Source organism: Ruditapes philippinarum, unplaced genomic scaffold (assembly GCF_026571515.1).
Source record: "Ruditapes philippinarum isolate M1 unplaced genomic scaffold, ASM2657151v2 ctg509_1_1_1_1, whole genome shotgun sequence".
NCBI lineage: Eukaryota > Metazoa > Mollusca > Bivalvia > Venerida > Veneridae > Ruditapes > Ruditapes philippinarum.
Window position 1 is genome coordinate 199,956 of NW_026859313.1, and position 24,062 is coordinate 224,017.

At 32.2% G+C, this 24,062-nt stretch overlaps 1 protein-coding gene across 1 annotated transcript in view; it reads right to left on the reverse strand.

Annotated features, from left to right (window-relative positions):
• LOC132756035 (uncharacterized) overlaps positions 1–24,062 on the reverse strand; it is a 69,075-nt gene that overhangs the window by 22,461 nt on the left and 22,552 nt on the right. Inside the window, exons 8-35 of the mRNA XM_060746999.1 lie at positions 23,761–23,897; positions 23,104–23,420; positions 22,599–22,753; positions 21,210–21,329; positions 19,845–20,020; positions 18,115–18,265; positions 16,394–16,528; positions 15,836–15,996; positions 15,328–15,420; positions 14,786–14,999; positions 14,368–14,478; positions 13,884–14,018; positions 13,198–13,369; positions 12,478–12,638; positions 11,984–12,100; positions 11,316–11,417; positions 10,798–10,896; positions 10,008–10,188; positions 9,306–9,439; positions 8,890–8,964; positions 8,391–8,600; positions 6,502–6,626; positions 5,716–5,854; positions 5,234–5,419; positions 4,323–4,438; positions 3,710–3,887; positions 3,316–3,519; positions 2,399–2,416 (exon numbers count right to left, since the gene is read on the reverse strand). Of these exons, the coding sequence (XP_060602982.1) occupies positions 2,399–2,416; positions 3,316–3,519; positions 3,710–3,887; positions 4,323–4,438; positions 5,234–5,419; positions 5,716–5,854; positions 6,502–6,626; positions 8,391–8,600; positions 8,890–8,964; positions 9,306–9,439; positions 10,008–10,188; positions 10,798–10,896; positions 11,316–11,417; positions 11,984–12,100; positions 12,478–12,638; positions 13,198–13,369; positions 13,884–14,018; positions 14,368–14,478; positions 14,786–14,999; positions 15,328–15,420; positions 15,836–15,996; positions 16,394–16,528; positions 18,115–18,265; positions 19,845–20,020; positions 21,210–21,329; positions 22,599–22,753; positions 23,104–23,420; positions 23,761–23,897 (4,122 nt within the window). The remainder of the gene's footprint in view (positions 1–2,398; positions 2,417–3,315; positions 3,520–3,709; positions 3,888–4,322; positions 4,439–5,233; positions 5,420–5,715; positions 5,855–6,501; positions 6,627–8,390; positions 8,601–8,889; positions 8,965–9,305; positions 9,440–10,007; positions 10,189–10,797; positions 10,897–11,315; positions 11,418–11,983; positions 12,101–12,477; positions 12,639–13,197; positions 13,370–13,883; positions 14,019–14,367; positions 14,479–14,785; positions 15,000–15,327; positions 15,421–15,835; positions 15,997–16,393; positions 16,529–18,114; positions 18,266–19,844; positions 20,021–21,209; positions 21,330–22,598; positions 22,754–23,103; positions 23,421–23,760; positions 23,898–24,062) is intronic.

The window sequence follows — 24,062 nt, forward strand, 5'->3', positions numbered from 1 at the left end:
TATTCACATTTAATAAATGGTAAACAAAACTTTGAAACCAAACAACACAATTAACAAAAAAAAGCATCAATACAAAAAGCTGCAGTTAAAACTTGAAAATCACAACTAACATTAATAAAGAAATAACATCTAGCTTAAAAAACATTTCATAACCTTTGTATAGACTGAAGTCTTAACTATAACCTCTATTATTATTATAAAAATTGACAAATGTTGTTATAAAATGAAATTTGTGTTGATCTACTTAAAAGAACCTAGATGGTAGTTCATACAGAAATATCTTTGCCAATTTTCTTCAATCAAAATCCATTGAGAAAGAAAATTAACACACTTTATAATTATAGCTTTAACACAATTGGGACCAATAACTTGTTATACAAGTCATATAACAAGTCGTATAAAAAAGTCGTATTAAGAAAGCAATGTTCAACAGATCCTCCTATAGCCAGTAATTCAAACCTAAATTAGTCAAAGCCTTTTACGCAAGAACTTCAAACCACACATAATATGAAACCACTATACACACCTGTAGATCCTTCTAACATTTAGAAACATTATAAATTCTATTACACTCAAATTCTCAATTCATATAAATAAATGTATCATCTAAATAAAAGCCTCATTACATATGTTGCAATATATAAGTAATGCATGTATATCTTGTGCTTACAGAGTGAGTCTATATACACCTTGAAAGCTTTCAAAATGCTTAAAAAGTGCTTAGTAACATACATAAATTATAGAAATCTTGAAAAGATCACAAGAATAAAGAAATTACGGATTAATTTCCTTTAGAAGCAAGTTATCAAGCATAGTGAAGGAATTCCATCCATGAATAGCTGACGAAAGTTCTAACAAAAATTACAATAACAGATGTATGACTTAGATATACATTGTAGAGATATTGCCTAGATAAACCAAGCAGAGTTGACCCTGGTACGGAATTAGACTGTGCCTGTTGTAGTCTAGAAGTAGTTCTTTTAAATTTTGAAGTGGCCCATTTCAAGTCATCCTTGGTAAGGCTGATTACATTTTAAGTATATTTTTTATAAATGTGTGCATAAAGTTTCATTTCTGAGTATTTTGAATGTTGTTTTTTGTGTATCTTTGCAGGATTTCATTTCTTGGTGGAAGGTACCATGCGCCAGTCTAGACCCCAGTTGTTATTTGGTTTATTTGATAGTGCTTACACAAATTAAAAGCTGCAGAAAAAGTCCAAGGGCTAATGTATTATTTTTTGTGCTTAATTTAGTTGAATAGTATTGTTATTGAAAGTTTTAGCCACCAAATACCTGTACGGGATATGCTGTGTTCAGAATTTAGTCTTAGATGTGATGGATTTACTATAGGATATATAGTACGAAAATTCAGTGGGCCGTCTCCTTATACAAATCATAATCATCTCTTAACTTACCTACAAGTCATAATTATTCAACTTGATTTCATACAAATAATTCTTATTATCCTCCCCTAGGCTACTTACAAATCATTATCATCTCCTTTGGTTACATATATTCATCAACTATTTAATACAGGATATATTCCATACAACAGTTTCAAATATATCATATAAATTGAACAGTCTCATCATGGTACAATTCAAATACCAGTATAGCAATTACATGTAACTAATTTCAGTTGGATAAGATGAAATACTGTCATGATCAAAGTTGGGCTCTAACCTATAATCTATGGGTCAAAACAAAGACTCCTTAATCACTAGGTCATATATCTCCCTTTAATTATCTGAATTATTTATTTCAGCATCATTTAGTAATGGATGGAAAACCTTCAAACAAAGATATCATCATCATAACAGCCAGTGTTTGCATGTAGATATTGCTCATTTATAAATGAAAATAAATGATAAAATGCTGACACTCAAAGCAAATGAAAATTCACATCAAATACAAAATCGGTTTGTGTTCTTAAAGAAGTGGACAAGGTTTAAATATTTTATTTTTCCTTATACATCCTATGTTCTGTTTTTTCCCCTATATTCTTTCATAATTTGACATTTTCCTCCAATGTCAAGATGTGCTATTTAAAAGTATGATACATGTACTTTCACTTTAGCAATTTTTATTAATAAAAGCAAAAATTTTTATCAAGCATATAATTGTGTTGAAATTTCATTACAAGTGAGTTTTTTCTTTCTAAAATGGCAAAACAATATAAATGCATAATTGTGTGTATCAAAAGTATGTATGTCCATTGTTAAATGTATATAAAGTGACATCTATCTATATAACAAGCTTTGAATCAATCTTAAATACAATCTTGTTAATTGTCCGTACAAAGATAAAGAGATCAGAGAAAGTTAGTGGCATAAAAAATAATGCATAAAAGAAAATTTGGTGGTCAAAATAACACTAATTTCTAATAAGCACAACTGTACCTCTTCTGCAAGTGGACTCTGTTGATTGCAAAAATAAAAACATAACAAATATATTCAACATGGAGCATGTTTTGTGAAATTATAAGGTATTTTATCAAAGCAAATTATTATGCTTCACATTTTATATCTGTCATATGTTACCAATGAGTTGCCAAAATATTTCACTCTTATGACAATAGCTGACATATGGCTCTCAAGTTACAGCCCTTGAAATTAACATTAAAACTTACCAATCAAGGAATAACACACTTTATAGGCTAGACACTTTTTTCTATACATTGTAAAAAATATCTAAAATTTAATCTATATAATGCTTTTTTTATTTGTAAGCATTTTTTGATAAATTTTCACTCAATGTGTAGTTGTGATTACAGCATTTTTCCAACTACAGTGTAATCAGTCTGTACTTATGTAACAAATAATACAAGAGAAAAGAATTTTTAGATTTCTTAAGTTTAGGTTTAAACTTTAGACTAATGAAAACATGCAAAATATAAATTCCAAAGCAATCTTTAAAACCCATTTTTAACTGGATCATGCCTAGAAATATACCATATTTCTCCTAATATATCATCATGCCTAGTTAAACACTATATATTTCCTTATATTTCCCAAATGGGATAAACCATATTTCTCCTTATACAAAATGATGACATAGCAAGCTCCCAAAGCAACATCACTTTTACCTACCTATTTGTTTTGCACTTGAACAGGTAAATTGCCTCTCAAATAAAAGAACCCTTTTGGTATTTTGCTTGGCCACGGGCTTTTATTAGAAGAATTACAGTATATTTAAAAACATTGACAACTTCTCAACCAAGGTTCAAGGTTCGTTCAAGTTTGATTGGGGACTACTAAAATGTATATACCCTACACCATAAAAAACAGATACAATAATATGATAAATTAAATATTACCTCTTTTCTATTAGGATCTTCATCCTCTAAAGGGTTAATTATTTCCTCTTTAAAATCTTCCGTGTTTTCATCATCCTCGTCTTCACCGGTCGCCTCGTTCTCCACATCATTTGTTACAGGTGTCACTACTGGAGTAACTTCTTTTACAACAACAGCCTCCTTAGCTTGCTCCTCTAACACTCTCCTGTATTCATGCGGGAACACCTATACAATATACACAATACAGATTTAAATATAGCTAGTTTAAACAAATCAATTTGCCAATAAAAACCGGTCTCATCAATTGCCTCTGGACAATCAGCCTTTAAGATGTTCTATATTCATGTGCAATAGATTGATAAGATGAATTATTTTGCACTAAACTCTCTATATACAAGAATAAAATGTGTGATACCTTGACAAAATATTTCCTCTCCCCTTGCCAGTTATCCAGGACATGCTGGGCAATGATAGATCCTGTCTTTTCTACAAACTCCTTCAGTATACCTTGTACAAGACTTATATCCTCCGACAGCTCCAGGCTTTCTAATGCTACTGACTCCTGATTACACTTGTCAGCAAAATCACTGAATCTAAATAATCAAAATAACAATAGTTTAAAAAAGCAAAAAAGCAATTGCCATTGATTTCTGACACTAATTTAGCACAAAATCTTTGGGTTTTTTTTACCTCCAACTTTCAATTATAGACTATCTTGACTGAATTTTTCTTTCATTGTTATTTCTGCCATTTAAACACTTTTTTGGTCATATTTTTGCTGTCAGTCCACAAACCAAGTTTTCTTAAATAAGTACCATTAATTATCAATATAGAATGTGACCTGACACCTCCTCAGGTTCTAAATCTACCTAGGTGATCAGCATACTTGAAACATCAACAATCTGCTGTCTTAATATCTCGACAAAACACATAATTGTCTCAGTAACAGTAATATGTCTGCCTAGATAAGCAACATGGTTGGCAGAAATTATTTCTCCTTGCATGAAAGAAATGTTAATATAAATTACTTGTCATAAACATAGGCAATTCCACCAGACATTCCAGCAGCAAAGTTACGACCAGTTTTGCCCAGTACCACCACACGTCCTCCAGTCATGTATTCACAACCGTGATCTCCACAACCCTGGTTAAATACAAACATATAAATGAGCCACGTCATGACAAAACCAACGTAATGCGTTTGCGACCAGCATGGATCCAGGCCAGCCTGCGAATCCGCGCAGTCTGATCAGGATCCATGTTGATGGCTTACAAACCCTATTACAAGTAGAGAAACTGATAGCGAACAGCATGGATCCTGATCAGACTGTGCGGATGTGCAGGCTGGTCTGGATCCATGCTGGTCGAAAAACCCATTATGTTGGTTTTGTTGTGACGCGGCTCAAATAATAACAGTAATTATAACACACCTATACATATTTTTCTATATCTATAGCATTTATCAGATGTTACAGAAAGAAAATCTGTATTACACACAGATGTGATCTAGAATGAAGAAATACCATTTTTTTTTATGGTTGAATGTATAACTTTTAAATTTAGAGGTAAATAATAAAAGGATTATTATAAATGTATCTTCATCTATTTTTATGTTGTTTTAATTACCTCCATTTTTAAATTCATTTTTTAAAATTTATACAGTATATTTTTTAAGAACACTGAATAGTACCTTAAGATATTGACTGTTGTGGTTATCACTCTTAAAATGCTTCCTAATAACTTTTCATCATTTAAGGAACACTTAAACTTGGAGTGCAGGCAAAATAAGGCTAATTAATGTTAATAATTTAAGATTCCTTCATTGATTACCATTTCTATAACTCTCCAGTTACAAAGCTCACAAATGGCAGATTCTATTATCTATAATCATAATTAAAACATTATGCAATACAAAATGATTCAACATTTCACTACATACCTCACTGATGGCAGTAACACCAGAGTTTCGCACACAGAACCTTTCAGCAGTCTGGCCTCTGAAGAAAGCCTTGCCTGATGTTGCGCCATACAGTACAACATTACCAACAACTACATTCTGGTCAGACCTGAACTCAGCTGGCATGTCCTTTGGTGGGAATATCACAATCTCCCCTCCAGACAAACCCTGAAGTAAATGTGTTTTAATCTTTAGTTTGTTTCATTGATTTTCAATGTAAATTTCCACATTCAGAAATCCATATCGAAATTGTAATTCAGGAGTTGCAAGTTGGCTCCTCTAGCGCCAAGAAATTTCTCTGTGATGCAAACATTGAGTCAAAAAAGAAATTGGACAAGTCCATTTCAGAAAATTCAGCTAGTTTATGTCATAATGAAGTAATTATACTTGTTTTAACATTCTTTTTAATTGATTTTTACATGTATTACAATAAAGTCATAATTGATCAGCAAGATCAGCATTACCTTTCCAACATAGTCATTAGCATCACCTTCCAGTGTCACATGTACACCTTTCACCATGAATGCACAGAAACTTTGACCTCCTGACCCCTTCAAGTTAATAATTATACTCTTATCTGGCAACCCTTCTTCTACATACTTCCTGTAAAACAAAATTATTTTTATTTGCAATTCTTCTATTCATTCATAGAAATTATGTATCTATAATAAATATTTTTTTCTATTGTTCTACTATGTTTGGTTAACTAAGGTATAAACTAAGTGTAACCATATCTGGTAGTGGTGTTGGATGTTTTCACTCCGGATCACGGCAGTAAGCCACATTGAATTTACCAGAGCACAGTTCAGCCAACACATCGTTCCTGGTCAGGCTGTCAGTCGGTTTACCCGTAATAGTTGCTTTCACTTTTGCAAGGAACTGAAACTTCTTTGCATACCAGAGCAAAGGTACAATGCGAATTACTGTAGAAAGGATTTCATGATCAATCACAACAAAAGTGATCTGTGCTGTCTGGAAATTGAACCCAAGTCTTCCAATTCACAGTCCAATGTTCTACCTATTGAGCTAACCTGATTGTTATCTTATTTTGACTTAGAGATGAAGTAGCAAAGTGTAGCTAGATTAAAGAGATCTTACTTTAAGAAATGGTAGAAATGTGTAACTAGGTTAAAAGATTAAAGAGAAGATCTTATTTAAAGAAATGGTAACAAAATGTAGCTAAATTAAAGAAAAGGTCTTACCAAAAGAAATGGTTTCAAAGAGTAGCTAAATTAAAGAGAAGATCTTACTTGGAGATATAGTAGCTGAGTGTAGCACCAAATGTCCTGTCCTCATTGGTAACAGTCTTCTCTATTACTACCTGTCTTTGTTTACCGTCAATGACATTCTGTGCCTCCTTGATAATCTCATAGTCCTAAAATTATTCATAAATTCCTCTATAAAATTCCACCTAAAATTATTGTTGAGTAATAGAAACAACTTGAGTATAATCTAAAATATTGAAATATGAAATACAAGAAATAGAAGATGAATTAAACAATAATCAATCGAATGCATAATTTTTGTTTCATGATATACATTATGTTTACAATCAAGCCATGTGGGCCGTACATGAGTGCTAAACACTGTATTACTAAAGTCAGGGAAGGAAATTTCCTGTTTTCTGCACTAGCAAAAGCAAAATCATTAGAAAGGCGATACTGAAAGTCTTTAGTTTAACATATGTAGCTAGTTGCCTGAAGTAATTTTTGTAGCTTTAGTTTAGTCAAAGATTACATTTCGTATTTCCGATCATTCACACCCTAAAATTTCTCATAACTTCAGAAATTTTGATTTTTTTAACATTTTGAGGGGCAAAATGTCCATTCATACAAAAAATTGATATATGTACTTGAATATCATCTTACTGGTAATAATCATATGCCTATTTGATTTATCTGCTTTAAATTGTTCATCCTCATTTCTCTGATGTACCATAAGCTGTCGGTAGGATAGCATGCTCAACTATTCTCTTTGCTAAATAGTAGAAGCTTGACAGTAGTTTCAAGTTCAACAAAAGGCCAAATTCTTCCCATGTAAGAGAATTAGGCTTACTGGACTCCATTATCCTCTCAAATAATGGTAAAGTATTCAACTAATTCATTCAGTAAGTTTGTGGGTACCACTGCATGCAAAAACTAAGCTGAAGATTAATTGTAGTCTCCCAAGCCTTGTGAAAGTCAAACTAAATCTGGAACTAAACAATACCAGTTTAACCGAAACTGCTTTTTCATCATTTTCAAAATGAACATCTTGCTGCATACCACAAAATAAAGAAACATATCTTCATATTCATGTCTCCAATTGATCTTTGGATCTAACCATATGTTCTACCGGTCTCAAGTCTAGGGATTCTTCAAGATAGCAGAAAATCCAGCAGTTTTTGCATTGGGTTTTAATAAACTACTGTATTTATAGTAAAGTCAGAACATGGACATGTTTGAAGTTTTCTCCACTTACTCAAATAGCAAAAATATTAGCCAGCTGATACTGAGGTCTTTTCAGTTTTAACATATGTATGTTTTGCAGGATAAGTATTTTTTGTAGCATTTAGATTTTAGGCAAAAAATCATTTATGGATTTGAGAAGATTTCTACACATGAAATTTCTCATAACTTCAGAAATTGTGATTTTATTTACATTTCCAGGGTGCAAAATGTCCACTTAAACAAAACATTGATCTGTGTACATGAATATCATCTTACTGGTAATAATCATATACCTATTTGATTTATCTGCTTTAAATTGTCCATATGTAACAAGAGCTGTCTGTAGGACAGTGTGCTCAACTATTCTCATTGCTAGATAGTAAAATAAGAGCTTGGATAATGTAGAATTATCTAAGTTAAAAAAGGGCCATAATTCTGTCGAAAAATGGCCCTTGACAAGAGACCTCCTACTATCCTCAAATAAGTGGGTGAAGTTTCAACTCATTCCATTCAGTAGTTTTGGAGATACCAACTTGAGTGCAAAAACTAAGCTTGAATGAGTACAGTAGCTCTCCCTTTTCCTTGAATAGTCACGCTAAACAATACAACTAAGTCAGAATGCAATGATGAGTTGACAATTCAGGTTTCATATTGATGATACAGACATAAAATGCATACAACACTAAAATAAAAGAAAACATTATCCTTACTATTCTTTTCTCCAGTTGGAAATCTTGTGGTATACTACCACCCACTATGTTTGTATCCGGTCTCAAGTCTAGGGCATTCTTCAAGATAGCAGAGAAATCCAGCAGTTTTGCCTTTGGGTTTTTAGGATTTGGAGCAAACTTGAGTCTATCTGTCCTTCCAATTAAATCCTGGAATCTTCTGAAGCCCATTTTTGCCATAAATTCTCTAGCCTAAAATATAGTACATGTACCATAATAATGGAAAAAAATTATTTTTATTTTTATAAAAATTTATGCTTATTCAGCTGTTATATTTTTTTCCAATAAAAAAATAAATAAAATAAAATTTTGCCATATTAAGTCTAAAATTTTTCACACAAAAAAAAATAATGCTGACAGATTCTGAGTAAATTGATGTTACTAAGAAAGCAATGAAAAGATTATACTCAGTAAGGGGAGTGTGTTTAAGTTTAATTTAATTTATCATTAGTATAAAGACCAATGATGTTTAAATGGTTACCTCTTCAGCTAACAGGAACAGGTAGTTTATCACATGTTCTGGCTGACCGGCAAACTTGGCTCTCAAAATAGGATCCTTAAAGAAATTAACGTAAAATTTGTCACAATGATGTATATAAAAGAAAATATATGTCATAGAGAAGATTTTAAGATTCATAATTGTCACTGACTTGTTTAAATATTTAGAAATGGAGTGTAGTAACTAACAATTTTCAACACTGGAACATTTAGGCGTGACATAAAATGATGAAAATGAAGAAACTATGATCTTATGAATCAGAAAATTTTGCATTTTTAGTCTATTATTTTGTAAATCTTAATTCTTTTAAGTACCGTTATATATCTTCTAAAAGTAATACATTGAGTATTCAAAATTAAGATGAAATATTATAAGTGTTTGCTATTCAAATGATATACCTGTGTAGCAATTCCAACTGGACATGTGTTGAGATGACATTTTCTCATCATTGTACAGCCTAGAACAATCAGTGGTGCTGTACTAAGTCCAAACTCATCTGCCCCCAACATAGCAGCAACAACAATGTCTCGACCTGGTGCAACATTGAAAAGGGTTAAAATTAAACCGTACATCAAATAATCAATAATTACTTTGGTATCCACATTGTGAACTAACCAGTACTGGTATCATTTGAGAAAATATGATTTTAACCTGAGTAAGGCCCAATCCCATAATTCCTTGGTAAAGAGATAGACATTCTTACTCTTGGGCCACTGCTTCTCTACACTGTAGATAGTAACCTACATAATATTTGATTGTGGAACTTCCCAATTTTAGAGTATTAAACATTCAGTTCCATGGAGATAACTGAATATACATGTAAACAATTCTTTTCTTTTTTTTTAAGGAACAAAGACCAGTTTTTGATGCAAATGTACACAATTCTTATTTTTTTAAGGAAGTAAAGACCAGTTTTTGATGCAAAGTACATAAGGCATGAAAGTATAACATAAAAAGTTTGTTGTAGAAAACCACAGTACTTTAACTTCACAATATCTATCTTTCTAAAATTAGCACACATATTACAGGGAAGAAAAAGTAACCACTTCAAGTGATTTCAATGTATGATATTGTTACAATTTATCTTAAGTTCTACTCACCACATCTAATCTGACCATCTGCCTGTAGAACTACTCGGGATCTCAGATCATTCAATGTAAGCACTTGATGGGTTTCAGATATTCCCAGTTCCCATGGTAACCCTGCTCCTTTGATACCAGTCCAGCTACTGGCTCCAGTACCACCGTCATGACCAGAAATCACTATATGTTCTGCTTTACCCTATAAATTATTATTAAAAAATAAACAACACAAATTTTTGTTGCCGTGAAGCAAACATTTATTTTTAATACGTAACAAAACATCAACTTTTACAAGCAAAATTCTTACAAACACAATTCTTTACAATACATAATTTTGTAATCAAAATGACCTTTTTCTGTATTATGAAAGTACATTGAGCTAGTATTTAACCTTTATAACTGTATTGGGATAACATGTAATGATCACCTCAAATCACAAGAAAACTAAACATTTTAATGACAACTATGTGCATTAGTATTTGGTTAAACTAACAAGCACAATAAATGCAAAATGCAGATTTTTTTTCATGTTTCAAGGCTTTATCATTTGATTACAAACTTTTAAGTGATGAAGAATGATAACTGCATTCTTCAGTATATATAATTTCTATTATTTGATTCTAAAAACAAAGATTATTTTCATTGTTGTCCAGACCTATGTCAAGAATGTTTGTAACATTATGCATTGAAAGCCTGATACACAAGAGGCTGCAGATGTAAAAAAAACTAAGAAGCATTTGCTTTAAAAAAAAGATAATAAAACAGTGATTTAAGGAAAATTACTACATAATCATGAGAGTGACATTACCTTAGCAACACCTGAGGCAACAACACCAACACCAACTTCAGATACAAGTTTTACACTGATCCTAGCATCAGGATTAGCACACTTCAGATCATAGATCAACTGTAAACAATTTAATAAACGATAATATAACATTATATCACTTCATTTTTCTATGTATAGTGTATTTCTTTCACCCCATGAACTGTATTACATAGCTTAAAGTTGGAAAGATCTTACATCCTGAAATTAAGCATTATTCAGATAGTTTTATTTACAGAAAAGTGAGTTACTGGAGACTTTTGAAAATCAGAAAAATCAGGAATAATCACAAAAACGTTTATAGGAGAAGATGAATATCAAAGTCATAATACATAATTTCAAAGGAATGTAATGTAAAATTTGTTTCTAAATCCCTGGATGTCATTCATTACCGGTATTTCTAAGTACTACAAATAATTCCTTTTCAAACAGATATTTAAGGGGGGTCCAAAATATTTAAACAGAAAATGTTTAATTTATTAAGAAAAACAAAGCTATACCTCAGCCAAATCTTCAATAGAGTAGATATCGTGATGTGGTGGTGGACTGATCAATCCTACACCTGGTATAGAATGTCTAGTTTTGGCAATATCTTTAGAAACCTGTAACATTTAAATGATATGTGAATGACCAATTGTCAGGTTTATCAATTAGATAACATCATATTCACTTTAGAAAATACTAGATAGTAGCCATGAATGAGACAAAAAAGAGCAGGTGGGATGCCTTCTTTCAGAGTTTAAAAACATACTTAAAATTAAAGTTTGAAAGCATTTAGTTAACTTGTTTCTTAAACATTTTACTTCAGACTTTTCAAGAAAAATATTATACAGAAAACAAAATTCAATTACAAAGAGCTATAATTTTTTGTGTATTTCTTTAAAAAAATTTAAATGAATGCTTGCTTAGCAACATTTCTCAAGAGTTACTATTATCAGTCTCTTTACATCTCTAGAATAGTTACAAACCTTAATATATATGGATGTTTCTTAATTTGAGCCGCGTCACGACAAAACAAACATAATGGGTTTGCGTCCAGATGCCAAGGCTGGTCTGGATCCATGCTGGTCGCAAACCCATTATGTTGGTTTTGTCATGACGTGGCTCATTTATCAAATTTCATGACTGAAGCAGGAATGAATTTAAGATAAAAATGTCAGATAGTTACCTTATGACCAGGTAGCTCACCACCTTCACCTGGTTTGGCTCCTTGTGCCATTTTAATCTGTAACTCATCAGCGTGACTTAGGTACGAGCTTGTCACTCCAAATCTTCCTGAGGCAACCTATGGTACAAATATCACAAGAACATAAGGTCAATTTATCAATTCTTTTGCTTTTTTTCTCAATGAATTACAAATTCAAAGTGATATAATTCTAGCTATAAGTCTTAAAGTACATCAGAATTGAAATTAAACTGAGGGCACAAGTTCAATTTTACTCAAGAGAATAAAAAAACATTCATATTTCAAAAGCACAGCACATGACAACGACAAAAGTTATTACATCCATGAAAGTTTCGAAATCTTACAGTTGTTGTAATAAAACTAAACCTTTACTCTAGGTAGACCTGCAAGCTTGATCGCTTATATAAATCTCAAAAATCAGATGTTGAAGTCATTAAAGGTAAGCTCATTCATTAAAGGTTAAGTCATTAACTGACCTGTTTGATCTTTGACCTTTTGTTGAATTCTGGGTCCATATTCATGTACCTCTCTGCATTTTCTCCACCCTCACCAGTGTTAGACTTGGCACCAACACGGTTCATAGCTATAGCCAGAGTTGTGTGTGCTTCAATAGAGATACTTCCAAAACTCATAGCCCCTGAAAATATACATCTATATTCAAAACATTTTTAACAGAGCAAAATATCTTTTAAAATATAACAGAAAAATCAAAATGATATCAATATAATAGTAGAGACTTTTGTTGATTCAAAACCCAATACAAATATTGTTAATTTTAACCTTAGATCTCTGAATTTGACTTTTTTTTTAAATTTGTGACCTTGCCCCTCCAAATGACACATCATGTGAATATTTGTGTCAAGTAATAAATTTCAAAATTCACCAAGGACTGACTAAGTAGGAGTGGAAAGGGAAAAGGCTTAAATTTAATCAGCTTTGACCTCTTCAGAATGACTTTGACCTTACATATACAATCATCAGTCTCATGCATGACACATTGTCTCATAGGCCAAAGCGTTTCAAAAGTTTCACAAAATGCTTTTCAGAAAATTTCAAGGCATCTGGTAACTGTCAGAGATGTGGCCAGCTGCCCATTCACACACAGTTTTATTCAGACCTGTACCTTGATTAAAAGCATGCATCTGACTACAAAAGTTATCCAATACTAGACACATTTAAACCAAACAATAGATTACCTGTGCAGAACCTTTTCACAATAGAGGCAGCGTCCTCCACCTCGGACAGATCTATAGGTTTATCAGCATATCTGAAGTCTATTTGACCTCTTAATGTACAGTTCTTATTGCCTTCATATGCCATCTCCGCAAACTTGGCGTAGGAATCCTTACTGTTAGTCCTGGCTGCATCCTGTTAATACAACACACAATATTATGATATATATTCAAACTCTTTCTCCTTTTAAACTTGAGTGATGGACTTCACTTACAGCATGATTTATAAAGTCAAGTTCTTGATTTTCAGGACATTGATTTTCAAGACATGAAACAACAATTTGGTAGTCAATGGTAGTAAGATGATTGTTTGAATATTACTTAGTGTCTAACTTTAAGAACTTTCTACTGAAGCTGGTCTTAAAATGTTAATTGGTTAACTAAGTTTACTTTAAGTGATAAGTGATGATTTATTTCAAAATGAACCATTAGATGAAAATTTATAATGATTCAATACTTAACCAAGTTTCCTTTTACTCATTAACCAAATAATGAAATCATAAAATGTTGCCATCCAGGAATGTTACAACTTTACCACCTAAAGTGTATGTCCTTGAAAGGGGTTTTACAGAGAAAAAAGAATTTAGTTGTTGGACATAAATTGAGGAAAAAGAAGCCAGTGTAAGCAGCCTTTAGACATTAAGTCTTACCTGAAGATTAGCCACAGAGAGTGGTTCATTCACATGTTTCTCTCCTCCCATTCTAAAGTGGAGATTACCAGGGTTCATCACCAACATACTGTCACATTCTCTCTCCGAGTATGCAAGCGAGTGACGGTCAAATCTCTGCAGAATTAAATTAATATAATGTTGAAAAATCAGAACATTCAGTATAATCATTTTTATCAGTATCTTATACTAGTATATGGGTAGCAAGCTTTGACATCATACACATGTTGTTCAATCTGTAAGGTAACAATACTTTCTTTCAAGGATTTCACATCACAAGCATTATTTCAAGAATCAGTGAACATCTGACTAGAAATGATAATAATCTGTAAGTTAACTTTGTAAAATTCTAATGTTAAAACATATCTACCAGTTTTACGGGGCTTGTCAGTCAAAACCAAAGAGCTAACCCAATACAAACAGACAGACCATAAAACTACTGGAAGTTGAATATTTTAGAGTTTACCTCTTGTCCAAGATGTGTAAATGTTACACCACCAATCCTAGATGCTGATCCTGAGAAACATAGATCCATCACCTCTCTGCTTAGACCTACAGCTTCAAATATCTGGGCTCCCTGTAAAACAAAATAGGTCTCAACAGTTTAATTAACAATATTACTTCAAGCAAATTAATCTAGGACTACATTTATTGACTGATAAGGGAGTTTCCATTTTTTTATTTAAACAATTTCACACATATGGAAAAATGTCAATATGAATGAAATAGCAATGACTTCTTAAACCTAGAGCTAGCTAAAATGGACAGACTTTTAGTCAATCTGAACTCAAACTTATGTCTTTAAATATCTTTAACTAAAATTTGAAGAACAAATATTGTATCTTCATATTGGTAATTGTTTGCAATACAATCATAACACCTACCTTATAACTGTGCAAGGTCGAGATTCCCATTTTTGCCATCACTTTGGAGATGCCTCTAGCACAGGCAGCACGATAGTTCATGAATATCTCCTCATCGGGTAGTGGTGGGTCCAACAATCTCTGTTGCCTCAATCTAGCTATCGTTTCAAATACTAAATATGGACAGATTGCATCAGCTCCATAACCCAGTAGTGTACACATGTGGTGAACTTCTCTGTGACAAATAGAAATAGTCACGAAATATAAACCTCATAAAATACAACTAAAATCATTTTAATACACAAGATTACATCCATATAATAAATGTTTGTTCATTGATAATTTTAGGATAATTTAACATCATACAAAAGTTTTGTTTAACAAGGCCATAAAAAAGAATATGTCTTAAATAAAAGGATGATCTGCATGATTTCTTTCTTTTCTTTTTTATGATGTAAAAATTGGCTCATATCTGAGTATATCTGGAGCTTTTCTAGTCATAATCTTTTTATTTTTAATATATTTAACCATTCTTTAATTATCTATGATTGACATGTACTAACCTGGCTTCCCCAGACTCAGCAATAAGTCCAACCTTCAGTCTCAGCTTTTTCTTGATTAGATGGTGATGTACTGCACCAACAGCTAGCAGAGAACTGAAACAAGTAGAAATACAAACTATTGGTTATAGATTTACATAAGTTTCAACAAGGGATGTAACCATGTGATAAATGTTTAACATTAGCAAATTAAGTTATCTCCCCTCAATCAATAAATCTTCAATTGATACAGTGCTCAAGATTGATTTATTTAAGAAATCTTCTTTACATTTTGTGCAGACTTCCTGATTTAACTAACACTTACCATTCACTCTGAACAAGCATTATATTTGTTGAGCAATCAAGATTAATAGATTAAAGTGAGAGCACATATACTTTAAAAATGTATTTAACTTCATATGGTTATATTTGTTTGTGGTAAAATAGTACAAGCATGCATATAAATAGTTCCAAAGACATAATGCAATTAAGCTAGATCGAAATTCAATGTAAATAACAAGACTGTACTAACCTGACAGGAACAAAGTTTTTATTAGCTCCCCTGTCTGACAGGATAATCAGCTGGTACCCGTCCTCAGCGGCCTTCTCTGACTGCTCACATAGACTGTGCAGGGTTTTTACTAAACCTCCTGGTCCCATCTTTGCTGGATACACCATATCTATTGTCTTTGACTAAAAAAACAACAAAAATCACGTATAAGAATTTATGATATCTCAAAATGACAAGTAATAATCCTGCTGGTTTATTAATGTGGGTTAGCAGGAGACTTTTGAACAAAGTAGATTATACCCTTTTAATGTCTTTTTAGCTTTCTAACTATACTTTAGGATTCTGTTAACAATTCTATTTTTCTAGATTTTAACAATATATTTGTGTATATACACTAAAAATATAGCAATTTAGCATCTATTTATGTCTGACATTGAATTTATTGGTTCCTGATAATCACTAAGCATTACTGATAAGTTAGTGAATACAATATAAATAGAGAAAAGAGCACTCTTAATGCATCAGATGTCATTTGAAATATAGAGAAAATAACGCATTCATTCAATAACACTGACTTACCCTCCAACCCTTAAAGTCAATGTATTTCAGGACCTCACAATCTGATAGAGAGAGAATAGGTTGTTCTAGCCATAATCTCCTACACTGCTCTGCACTTGGCTCCAATATGTTAGCCTCTGGTCCAATAGGACATGCCTAAAATCATTTAATTTTATATGTATTTACAAAACATTTCACTCATAGTCTATCTATGAGTATACATGCTTTAGCTGCAAAAAGATTCCAGGACCTTCAGCAGCAAAACATTTCAGTAACTTCAGAGAATGATATGTACATCAATGAAATCAATCACTTTACTCAAATCTTTTAATTTAATTCATTCTTTGTGTTTTGTTTGATTTGTATGATTTTACAGCACACCTTAACAATTTAAGTTATATGGCGCCGAAACTGGGAGGATAATTTTGGCTAACCCCAAGTGTTACAAACTTAAAGCAACACAAGGGTTCAAAACCATCTCACCTACGAGACACATAGACTCAGGTAATTCAAACTTATTTAGTCGCCTCCTACATTTATGGTGGCTGCAATTCTGATGCCTCAACCCTGATTGTGTGATTATCATACCATGAAACATGTTTTGAAGCAGCTTACATTATAAAATTTTTCCAAAGTAACTTCTTTTCAAAAGTTGTGCTTTTTAGAAACTATTTAAGTACTCATTTAAAAATAAGAATAACAAACTGATAAATGTAAGTACAGTAAAGTTCCGCTTAACGACCGGTCCGAAAATACGACCAATCCGATAATACGGGCAGTTTTTGAAAGAACCAATTTTTTCTCTACATATTTCAATGGTCGGAAGGTCCGATTCTACGACCGGTCCGCTATTCCTTATTACGACCATTTTCAAAAGAACCGACAGGTTAAATATTGTTGATTAATGTCCCGTAAATGCGACCACGTGTCGAAGGATAAACACCGACCATTATATTTTACGGCATTAGCTGTGAACGGTTTACTACACCCGGAAGAGAATGTGTGAATAACAATTTTGACAATTTGCACACTTACAATTTAATTGCTATCGATTATTCGTTTAATGTGGATTAAATTATTGGAAAATCAAAGGGAGCTATTTGATGTATTGAATCGGCACAGGTGCAAATTGATAGATAACTGGAGTAACAGCAATTTGTTATTGTTTACGTATTTCGGATTGGTACATCCTGAGACAATGACACTCGGAAAATTCTTTAATTGATGTACATTATCGAGTTTACCCGAACATTATATGATTCTGTAGAACTTGTCTTAAATGAATAGTCAGATGTATATGTTTGTGTAGGAAAGAGAATGACAGAAGGAAATTTATTTTTCTTTTCCAAAATACTCCTAACTTCTGCATACGATCACTTCTGACTTTCACATGTATAAAATGTATATTTACCATTTTAAATAATGTACCAGTTATGTTGTTTTAATGGTGTTTATGTAAAATTAAAATACATCAAATACCTTTAATTAGTTGTTTATACAATGTGTCATTTATCTGCCAGTAAAACAGTTTAAAACAGTGACAAACATGTCTGCCTATCATTCCTATGTATTAACCACTGATATTGAAGGTATATGTGCCTTACTGGTGTGCTATAATCTAGGGTCTCAATAAAGAGACCGACTCGATAATAAGACCACTTTTTGCTAGACCCACAAGTGGTCTTAATAGCGGAACTTTACTGTAATTGTGATTTCACTTAAATAAATAAAATTTAAATTACCAATGACATAACAATCTTCTCTCTGAATGGATCAATGGGAGGGTTGGTGACCTGGGCAAACAACTGTTTAAAGTAATCAAACACCAGGGGATTATATCTTGACAGACAGGCAAACGGTGTGTCATTACCCATAGATCCAAGCGCTTCTTTCCTGTAATATAAAGAATATATTTTTCTTTCCTGTAATATAAAAAATATATTTTTCTTTCCTGTAATATAAAAAATATATTTTTCTTTCCTGTAATATAAAGAATATATTTTTCTTTCCTGTAATATAAAGAATATTTTTTTCTTTCCTGTAATATAAAGAATATATTTACTTTAACTGAATGCTAGAAATGTTAATATTTATCTATGATACTGACAGAGATACAAAAAATTATTTTTAGGTTCGTTTAAAAAAAATCACTGTTAAGGTCATATGGCAACATTCCAGCTTTACTGAAGGTGGAGGGTTCTAGTAGGCAATGAAATAGAATCACAGACATTCAGCAAAAAAGTTGGATAGCTTCTTCACATTATGACAAGAAGGTAAGGTCAAGCTGTACAAATCTTACTGTTTGTAAAGGATCCATAGTGTTGGCTGAAAGAATTTCATATTTTAACGACAGTATCTTTTTTACTAACAAAAAGAGTTCAAAATTTTAAGATGGACTAGCTGAATCACACAAATTTTGCCTTGTGTATGATGTTACATTTTACAAGCAAATACATGTTAAGCAAAACACTTGATACAGAACCCAAAGTTGTCTTTATATTAAGACATTTCTAGAAGGTTAGTAATTTTAACAATTGTTTTTGTTAACATACAACATAGGAAAAACAATACATCACATACAAGTATATACTACAATTCTAGAAGTCACGTTTTCTCATAGAATGACCAGCTAAATCAATTTACAGACAACAAAAACCTTTAAGTTGGTAAATCATTGTAAGTCTATTGTAACAAACAACAATTAGCACCCTTGTGTTGTATAAGATCAAAAATATTGGTAAACAACTTTTCCCAATAATTTACAACATTCTTATATTAGATTCTTGACTAGTTAAGTAATGGCTAATCATAATGTTTCCTCTGAGAAAGTGTTGTTTTGTTTTTAAGTCAATAAGTGCCTTTGAGAAATTGTTGTTTTGTTTATGAGACAGTAAGTAAAAATGGGAAGAGTCAGTGACTGGAAAGGTTGGTCTTTTACTACAAATATAGAAACAAATAACGTGACTATGAACATATGACATTTATATAATAACTACATGTTTACAAGTTCCATAGTAAAAGAAACATTTTTGTTGCTGTTTATTTTAACTACCATATCATTTCCATGGATACTTTTGCATACTTATAGGTGTTTAAAACTAAAGTTGACTCTCAATAAGTCAAAATCGCCTTACTCAAAATTCCGCATATTCGAAAAATTTCTAAAGTTTAGTCAAATTTCCTTCTTAATCTTTATACTTTTACTCGGCTTATGTCAAATTTTGACTAACTTAGACTCCTGTTTAGACATAAGGAATTTTTGGTCCCATCAATAAAAGTCCAACATATTTTCATCTAAATAAGTTGAGTTATGAAAACAGTCGACTGATCAAAGGTCGGCTACATCAAGGTGAGGTGCTGTCACTCGGTTCACACACTTCATTGTACCTTATTGCACAGCATTTCTAGAAGAACTACAGAGCTTTCCTTTCGCAATTTTCAAAGGTATATAATAATGTAAAACTTGACTTACTTGTCTCTGATCATAGGTAGAACAAGCATATTGAGGGCCTCGATGGTCCAGCCAAACATAGGTAATCTTCTATCTTCCTCCAGACAACTACCATGTAGGGCATGCATACGATCTATAGACCGCTTACGGCGCTTGCTTGGATCATAATGTTGCCTCAACTCAGCCATGGACAAAGTCTGCAACCATATTATATACTTTGCTCAAGTCTGCCAAACTAAGTTTAGTCTAGGTAAAAATGTCAACTTTTAATTAATTATTTATTTTTATCTACACAAAATTAGTTTCTTCATATCTTATTTTCAAAGAAAATTGAAACTTGAAATGCTGTTAAATACTGTATTCCTAGAAATGTTTGCGGATACAATATTTCGCGTTATTTACGTCGGCATTTTCGCAGAGACAAACTTTCGCGGATTTGTAGTAACCGCTAATTCAGCGAATAATAAGTCGCTACGGCCTAAAGAGGCTACGTTTTGATGCATGTCCTCGCCTGTTGGGTACTTTTAATTATTTTATTATTTTGTTTTGACAAAACCTTTTCATCTATTGACTGGTCAAACACAGTTGTTACGTGAACACTTTTATTTCCTTGCCTTTTCACTATGTGATTAAGTAAGATATAGTTAGACCCGGTAGCCATTTGAATCAGAACTGACTTTATCTTCAAAATTTCGATATGTATTTTACACAGTATGGGACTGTACATCGCTTTCATTATACAACATAACAGCTGATTATCAATGTAGCACTTGATCGCTATTGTACTTTTAACAAAAGATTACACCTACTCCAAGCAAACAAAATCCAAGCTATTCAATGTACGCAAACTGTAAATGCTTTTGTATATGCCATGACTACCGAATAACGTCAATAAGCATGATAATTACTAATAATTGACAATTATTTTCTTCAGGATCCAAACAGGTATCTATAACATACACAATTCTTGACACATTTCTATAGCACCTGTGTTTATATGTTTTTTGTGTAATTAGATTATAATAAATATTCTGCACGTTTATGTTGATATTTGGTTGAAGCTAGAAATGTTCGCGGATTTGTTATAAGTGACATATTCGCGGCTATAAAGATTCGCGGAATCATGCCTACAGCGAAAAGCGCTAACTTAAAACGTGCGAAATATTTTCTAGGAATACAGTAAACAGCATGTAATCATGAATTGTTGCATAAATTTATCTTCATAAATATACTGAATATTAATGCTTTTGAAAGTGTAATAAACTAAACTCAAATAATGTGTAAGATGATGGAAAATACATTTAAAACAAATAATATTTGAAAGTAAAGAATAAAGAGGTAATTGTCAAGGAGCCAGATAACAAACAAACAAACAAACAAACAAACCTCTTTAAGCCAGGTCCCCACAGGTCTAAGGTTGGCCAGGTGAGATTTAATATCCTCATCCCTCTGAAATATTTTCTTCTTTGTATCGACCAACAACATACGACCTGGCTTCAGCCGGCCCTGAAAATACAGTAATACATGGCATGTCAACAATAGCAGGGATTTCTGTATAACATAATGTAAATAAATCTGCCTACAAAAACCAATAAGGATTTAAAATCTGTGATTATTTTGTTTGTAGTATATAGATGATGATTTCAATTTGTCCAATTAAGGACTGTTAATAGGATTTGTTAAGAAGTTGAATTAAAAGCTGAGGGCCATAAACATCAATGTTTGACTAGAAAATGCTAAATATTCTTTTGCCATACAAACTTAATTTATTGTACAATAAAGGCCAAAAACAAAAAAACAAAATTTCCGTTTTAGGTCTCCATTCATAAGGTAGGTAAGATATATATTAATAAAAACATACTTTTTTTATAAAATTATATAAAGAAAAGATTTTGAAATGTTGACAAGTCAATAAAGAGTAAGCTTGGCAATTAAAAGAGACCTGAAACAGAACTACTTTTTTTTTGGCCTGTATCTTTATAAACTTTTCTTCAGTTGTTTGCAGCCACATTAAGTACATTCCGACCTATATATATTTACAATACCGAAGAAAGAATATTTAGCATTTAGCAGTTTCAATTTTGATTGTGATAAAACATGGGCCCAAGTAACAAAAGCAACAGTAACGAGGAACCATTGCTAGACATTACACATCTTATACCATTGTTAATTGACAAAAAATATATTGTACCCTGACTGATTATTGTAGGCAGTATTTATTATACAAATATTTACTTACCTCATTTTCTTGCATAAAAACTTTTATAATGAAAGTTTAATATTGTAAGAATTTTTTTTCTAATTTGCACTAGATGTGATGTCCCTATGTGATGTCCCTCGTCAGTGTTTCAACATAACCCCAATTTAGAAGTCTTAAGTTCGACCAGGTTCTAAAAATTTTGTTTCCCGTCTATAGGAAAGGGTAAAATAGTCAAGGAAAAACAGTTCCTACCCCTCAGTTTAAAACACTAGTGGAAACACTGCTATAAATATTAAACCAATGTTTCAGTCATGCAAACATGGTACTTTATCTGTATTAAATGAGTACTGGAGTATTCAAAATAAATATTCATTTTTTATGAATGATGAGAAGATATTTTCTTGTGATAATTAGTTTTTATGCAAGAATGATTTGTACAAATTTGTCTTATGAAAAACCATCTGTAGAATTCTCTAGAAGATATAAGACATTGCAGTCCTATATGTGCTTAAAGAGTTTTACAGCTGATTTTGCTCAGACAAATGTGTAACTAGGCGTGGTCTGTTTATCTCTACCTTCTGAATGACGTCAGGGCTTTTGCAGTCGGTGACACCAACTTCACTAGACATATACATATGGTTGTCCTTGGTAACATAAAATCTTGAAGGTCGAAGCCCATTACGATCCAAAATGGCTCCAATGTACCGCCCATCAGTGAAAGTAAGAAGTGCTGCAAGAAAATCAACAGATATACATTAAATTTCAAGAGCAACTTTTGATGTGCCTCCCGTTGATTCATGCCAATCTATTTCACTTTTACTCTGGAAATGCTACGTATATGCTATGACTTAATCTGAAAGCGGATATATAGGTATCGAAAGCTCTGTCATTGTATAGACATTAACTTCATAATAATCAATTCCTAAAAAGAAAATTAACCATTTTAAAACAAACGTTTTTGGTTTTTTGTCACTTTGTTTTTTGTAATGTTAAATTAATCTACAGGGCAGAGCTTTCGAAAACCTCTAATCTTGTTTTTTACATTTGACATTTTATTCAATATCAAATGACATAACTCACCAGGTCCATCCCAGGGTTCCATAGCAAAAGCACTCCAGCGGTAATAAGCCTTTTTCTCTGCGGACATAGTCTTGTCATTCTGCCAAGCTTCCGGTACCATAGTCATGATAGCTTCTGGTAACTCACGCCCACCGGCCATGCAGAGGAACTCTAGCACATTATCAACGCAGCCAGAGTCGGACATACCAGACTCAACTACTGGGTAAAGTTGCTTGAGATGCTCCCCAAACACTTTGCTGTGCATGACCCCTTCTCTTGCAGACATAAGGTTGTTATTACCTCTAAGGGTATTGATTTCTCCATTATGAGCCAAGTATCTATTATAAACAATTTACATTACAATAAAAACATCATGTATGAATAAAGAATATAAAATATTTCAATAAAAGAAAACTTGGCTCATGTATTTAAGTAAGCTATGAAAAGAAGTGTATCTTGAAACAGGAAGATAACCATAACCATTGCAGCACTGATTAAATCAGAATACCATTTTTTACTAAATTAATTATTTCTTACTTTTAGTTTAAAATGGAAGTTATCATAATCATTTCTGTAAAAGGAATACTGATTCTAGATTAACTGGAGCTTAAATAAACATTTCCCAAACATAGGGATATACTGCAAAAAATATTGATAAATGGTAGGGAAGTTACATACCTCTGAGGGTGAGCTCGTTCCCAGCTTGGAAATGTATTAGTAGAGAATCGACTGTGGATCAGAGAAATATGAGTCTCATAATCAGGGTCTGATAGATCCTTGAAGTAACCCCACAGCTGGGCAGTGTTCAACTGACCCTAAAATATGACAAATAAATCAATAGAAATTTAAAGCAGCATTCCTCCAGATTCATTTTCATTTTTTTACGAAATTTTTAATGTAAAATGTTGTGAAGTGATAAAGCAAAAGTGGTGCTTAACTAGGATTCATTAAATTAATATGATAATGAAACATCATGATTT